This window comes from Manihot esculenta, chromosome 3 (genome assembly GCF_001659605.2).
Source record: "Manihot esculenta cultivar AM560-2 chromosome 3, M.esculenta_v8, whole genome shotgun sequence".
NCBI classification, from domain to species: Eukaryota; Viridiplantae; Streptophyta; class Magnoliopsida; order Malpighiales; family Euphorbiaceae; genus Manihot; species Manihot esculenta.
In genome coordinates, this window is record NC_035163.2 from 1,863,940 (window position 1) to 1,870,622 (window position 6,683).

General features: G+C 34.8%; 1 protein-coding gene across 1 annotated transcript; it reads right to left on the reverse strand.

Moving 5' to 3' along the window:
• Positions 1-1,171: 1,171 nt before the first annotated feature.
• Positions 1,172-5,206, reverse strand: LOC122723209. Its single transcript, XM_043954733.1, has one exon. It carries the CDS (start codon positions 5,204-5,206, stop codon positions 1,172-1,174), a length of 4,035 nt encoding a protein of 1,344 aa, XP_043810668.1.
• Positions 5,207-6,683: the final 1,477 nt, after the last annotated feature.

Below are 6,683 nucleotides of genomic sequence, written 5' to 3' on the forward strand. Positions count from 1 at the left end.
TTATTTTTTAATTTATATTTTTTATTGATTAATTAAAATAATTAAAATATTTTTATAAATTTATATTTATATTTCAAGTTTTTAGTTTATTAAACAAAATAATTTAAATTTTTTAAAATTTATATTTATATATTTTTTAATATTAAATAATTATCAAAATAATTATCAAAAAATCCGTTCGTTGCATTTTTTATTAAGAGACGGATAAGAAAAAATTAATTTGGTCAGTAATTTTTTTTATAACTTTAATGATAATGAAAAAAATAAATTTTATAAAAATATTTAATTTATTTTGTAGAGTAAATAAAAAATTAGAATATAAATATAAAATTATAAAAAAGTTTGAATGATTTTATCTGAAAAGATAAAAAAATATAATTAATTAAAAAATAACATAAAATAATATGTAATATTTTTAAATTCTGATAAAATCAATTTAAACTCATAAATAAAATCATAATAAATTTTAAAAATTTAATTTAATCATTTAAAATTAAAAATTTAGGATATAAAATTAAAACGTTTCAATTATTTAAATCGATAAAAAAAAAACACTCATTCGAATATCAAATTCATACTTTTGCATTAATCCATCCCTTATATTTAAAATTTTAACTAACTAAATTTAATATTTTTAATTTTGATCATTATAAGCAAGAAAAACAATAATAAATTATAATATAATCTTTAATATTTTAAAGTAATAAAATATATAATAATTAATTATATTTTATATTTATTATATATAATATTAAATATATTATATTAAATAAATTTTTATTATAAATGAATTCTTATTATATAAAAATTCACATATAAATATTATATTAAATTATTTCATTGCATGAGTACATTAAGATTATAAATTATGTACAATTTTTTATACATGTGAAAAATATTATTTCATATCAATAATATTAAATAAAATAAAATATTATATATTTTTAGACTATAGTTTTTTTTTATATATTTTAAGTTTTTATTAATTTATGATATGTATATAAAAATATAATAAAGGATAAATGATGGAATTGACTAAAAATAATATTATTTAAAAAATATATATATTTTAAAAATTATTTTATTAATCAATAAAACTCTAGAAATTACATTGTAATTTAATATTAACTTTTCAATATTTTTTTTTTTGAAAATTTTTGGCTTCGCGCTATTAGCGCATATTATTAAAATCCATCATCAAAGCCTCATACAGAAAATTAGGAGGGCATACCCCCCAAGAAAGACCAGACATGGAACCAGCCGCTCTTGTACAACAATGGGCAACATGATTCGCTGATCTATACACAAAACGAAAACTCACATTCGGTAGCTCATTTAATAGAGTTTTACAATCAACGATAATACTCTGAAAATAAGATAAAACCTCATTATCTTGAGATATCAAGGCTTTCGTTACTACCTGGCAATCCGTCTCCACAGTAACATGATGATATGGCAATGTTTTCAACCAACTTAGTGCTTCTCTGAAACATAACGCCTCTCCTATCGTTGGGTCAGCATTTCCATAAATAGCTTCAATCTTTCCAGCCTCACATAACCCCTGATGATTACGCAGAATAAAACCCAACCCGAACCTGCTGTTTGTCAAAATAGCTATGTCAATATTGCATTTGAACTTTCCAATTTCTGGTGCTATCCATTGTCTATTACGCGCCAATGCCACTACATTCTCCTTCGGCTTTAGTTGAGCATTCTGCCATTGTTGTAAAGTTGACCGGGCTCTATGAAGAACCACCAAAGAATCTTCATGCTTCTGCTGCCATAATAATTGATTCCTGCTGTGCCATAGACTCCAAGACAACATAAATAATTCTTCTTTCTGGGTATGTGTACCTGTCATAATAAGCTTAGAAAACCATATTTTAAGATCATGTATGGGTTCCCATCCTATTATGGAAGACACCCACACAGCTTGGGCGTGAGTACAATCATGAAGCAGGTGTAACTCGGTTTCCTGGAATAAGCCACAAACAATGCAAGCATCCTGTACTTCAACCTTACGCTTCCTCAAATTAAAATTACAAGGTAAGCACCCACGAAGTACTCTCCATATAAAAAAATTGACTTTTGCTGGTACCTTCACCTTCCAAATTCGTTCCCACATATCATCATTCAAATAAAACTGATGGTCCGCTTCATCTATAGCAAGTCTATATCCTTCTTTCACCTTGTAAACCCCAAGCCTGTTCTGATTCCAATACCACATGTCTGATTGTTGGCGCATGGATAAAGGAATTTGTTGTATGAGCTCCACATCTCTAGCTTGAAAATTACTCAAAATGAATTGAGAATTCCATCTTCCACCCTGAATTAAATCTGCAACCAACTGAATCTCATCATCCAAAAAAACAGACTGAATATAAGGGTTGTCATCTAAAAGCCATGGATCCTCTCGAACCCTTGTAGAGAGACCATCACCGATTCTTCTTCTACAACCTGCCATTAAAATTGAACGACTTGCACATATACTTCTCCAAATCTGGCTTGGATTTCCACCTACTTCAGCTGAGAAAAAATCAGTATCAGGGAAATACCGTTGTTTCAAAATCTTAGCCATCAAAGAATCTGGATGACGTAAAATCCGCCACCCTTGTTTGGCGAGAAGGGCCAAGTTAAACAGCCGTAGGTCCCTGTATCCGAGACCTCCATTGGCTTGGGGCACCACCATTCTTTTCCATCGTAGCCAGTGAATGGAGCTTGACTTGCCATTGTTCCAAAAAAAGGAATTCATCACCATCTCTAACTCCTTACAAACATCAATAGGAAGTAGAAATAATGACATGATGTAATTCGGCATTGCTTGTGCTACTGTTCTCAAAAGAACGTCTTTCCCCGCTTTGGACAAAATTTTTGCTTTCCAGCCCTGAATCCTCTTCGTCAATTTTTCCACCACAAACTGAAAAATTTGTTTTTTATCCTTACCAATAATTGAGGGCATCCCCAAATAGCTGCCGTGATTATCTACAGCCTGCACTCCAAAAATATGACAACAAACGTCTCGTTTCGGTTGTGGTGTACAAGGAGTGAACATTACTGATGACTTGGACAGATTTATCTTCTGACCAGATGCAATTTCATATGCCAACAAGCTTTCCTTTAAATGTACCGCCTCTCCTTCAGTAGCTTTAGTGAAAAAAAGGGCATCATCAGCGAAAAAAATATGAGAAATTGGTGGAGCATTTCGACAAACTTGAGCCCCATGAATCTTCCCTTGAGCCTGCATTTTAGACAGCATTTGAGATAAACCATCAGCACATAGAATGAATAAGTAGGGTGACAGAGGATCCCCTTGTCGCAACCCTCTATGTGGAAATAACGGACCATACTCCTCTGCCCCTCGAACAAATATATATGAAACTGAAGTTACAATTCTCATAATTTTTTCCACCCACAATTCGCAAAAACCAAGCCCCAACATTATTTGCTTCAAGTAACCCCATTCAATTCTATCGTAAGCTTTGGCCATGTCTGTTTTGAGAGATAAAAAACCCATAAGCCCTTGGGTCTTCCGCTTCATAGTGTGAAACAATTCATAAGCCACTATAATGCTGTCCGTGATTAACCGATTTGGTATGAAAGCACTTTGTGAATCAGAAACCACATCAGCTAATATAGATTTAAGTCTATTTGCCAAGGCTTTACATACTATTCGATCCACCACATTACTTAACGAGATTGGGCGCAAATCAGCCACCACTTCTGGAGTTTTCTTTTTGGGAATAAGCACCACGTTCGTCACGTTTTTTCCAGGCAAAGAATTCCCTTCATTAAGACATTTTAGGCAAGCCTTTGTAACATCTTCACCTACAATCTCCCAATAGGCGTGGAAAAAACCAGGATTTAAACCATCAGGCCCTGGTGCCTTATCCGGATGCATAGAAAAAATTGCTTCTCTGACCTCCTCTGCAGAAAAATCAGTCATCAGTTTCTCATTCTGCCTCACCGTAACCCGCTTCTGTACATATCTTAATACTGGTTCTGTGTCACCACCCTCAGAAGTGAACAGCTTCGTGTAAAAATCAAGAATCAGATTAGGCAGACCCGACTCCCATTCTACCCAATTACCATCGTCATTTTTCAGCTTCTGGAACATATTCTTTCGTCTTCGATTGGAAGCGGTAGCATGAAAATATTTCGTATTAGCATCCCCGTGAGCAAGCCAATACTGTTTAGATCTCTGTTTCCAGTACATTTCCTTCTGTAACAACAGATTACTATACCGTTCCTGTGCTTTTTTTAATTCTGAAGAATTTAGAGCTGATTGACGTTGAAGCCAGTCCATCCGACGTTTTGCATCATTCAACTGAGTTCGAAATTCCTGTTGGTGATGTTTTGCCCACTGTTGAATGGTTTGTGTACAGTTAAAAATGCGATGCTCGATATCTGCATGCTGCTCTACTCTCCATCCGTCTTCAACAACCTTCTTACAATCCATCTCCAACGACCAGGCATTTTCATACCGAAACCTCCTTGCTACATATTTCTGAATTGTAATGCCCAAAAAAAGAAATAAAGGCAAATGATCCGACTCACTTGTCTGTAAAACATGCAGTTTCGCCATAGGAAATTTGCTTTTCCATGAATTACTAGCCACAGCTCTATCAAGTCTTTCCCTCGTCAGATCTGTCCGACCATTATTCCAGGTAAATTTTACCCCTTCAAAACCCAAGTCATACAGCTGACAATCTGTTAAAGTTTGTCGAAAACCAGTTAATAACCACGTTGGATGAGCTGTAGAACTTTGCTTCTCAGATTGAAAACAAATGTCGTTGAAATCGCCAATTACACACCATGGTAGTGTTGACTTGTTTTCCAGAGTTCGAAGTAAATTCCATCCTAGCCTTCGTTGATAAGTTTGTGAATACCCATAAAAACCTGTCAAGCGCCAACCCGTACAACCATCTAGCTTAACCTCAACATCAATGTGATGATTGGAAAAGCTCAGCAACTGTGCACTATTTTCTATCTTCCAAAAAAGAGCAATACCTCCTCCAATACCAATCGGGTCAACTGCAAAACCCCCAGCAAACCCCAACTCCTTCCTTATTTTAAACACACGTTCTTTTTTAATTTTTGTTTCAATTAAAAAGATAAAATTGGGTCTCTTAGATGTAACTAACTCATGAAGCTCCCTAATTGTCTCTTGGTTCCCAAGCCCTCGACAATTCCAACTCAAAGTCGTCATATTGCTGGGTGGATTCCAAACTCGGAACCCACCTGTTGAGAGTTTTTTGAGCCCAAATCATTTGTTTCGGGTATGACGTCATCCTCCATAGACTGTGTATCCAAATCCTCCACGTCATCAGTCCTACGCCGTTTTGGATCCGTAAGTAAAATCGAACCCGTTTGTATATTCAAATGAGCAGCAATCCCGCCATTATCGCCCTCCTTACCCATTTGATTAGCATTATTTGTGGAAAAGATTCCCTGATTACTTGGGATAGGGATATGGTTATCCTTATCTGAATTGCCCTGCCCGGCAGACGTTTGACCTGGTTGAAAAAAATATCCGGCGGTATCCACCGGTGTAGCTTGGGATCGGCTACTCTGTAATATATCTCTCTCAGAACGCAACCATTTAGCACCAGAGTGTTTCACTTTCTTCGAATCTGCTTTCAACCATGGCCCATAAGGATAGCGTTCCTTTGGTATCTTCGGCATATCATACAATAACTTACAGTTTCTATCGCCATGTCCGATTATACCACAAAAATAGCAAAAAGTGTTTAACCTTTCGTATTCGAAATTGAAACAAACATCAGGACAGTTTGGTCTCTGTATAATGATATCCCTTTTGATAGGAACACGTACATCCAAGAAAACTCGAACGCGCATAAAATCTCGCCATATGCGCATGTAATTCCTAGGATCAGATGCAACATATTCTCCTAGAAAATTTCCAACATCCTTGACCACCTGTTCAGATTGATATCCACTCGGGACATTATGAATCTGCACCCAAACTAACAATTTTGTCAGTTCCACTCGCCTAGGGTTTTCATTGGGTTGTAGTTCATGCAAAATGATTGGGATTTGCTGGTAGTTCCAGGGGCCTCCGTCGATCACTTTTTCAACATCCAACTCGTGAAAGAACTGAAAAAGATAGCAATTATTTCCCAACTCCTTAACCATCATACCCTTCCCCGGTTTCCAAATACATGCCAGCATATTCTGAAAAATCTGAAAGTTTATAACTTTCTCCGTTAATAGTCGTCCCACTATACAATTCTGCCACCCAGCCTCCGAATCCTCCTGTTGTTGAGCTTGAATAGGGTCATTATAAGTAAGCACCCCATCATTGGTTCCTATATTTAATCTCCTATAAACCTCCTGAACCAACCGATCCTCCGCACTACCCATAGGAACAGATTGCAAAGATTAGAAAGAAAAAAATAGAAGAAAAAAAGGGAAATCGTAGATCAGAAGATGATAAGATTGGAAAAACTTGCTAACGTAGAGCAAGAGAAAAAGCTCTCGACATATTGAGAGAGTTCCATCGGCCTTTTTTTAACTTTTCAATATTTAAATTAATACTGTGATTATAACTATGACAATTTGAAAAAAAAAAAGTATAATTTCAGTATTTAATATTTAAAATTTTAAATATAAATTTGAATTATTACAAACTGTTAATTTTTTTTCCAATAACACTTTTCAAAAAA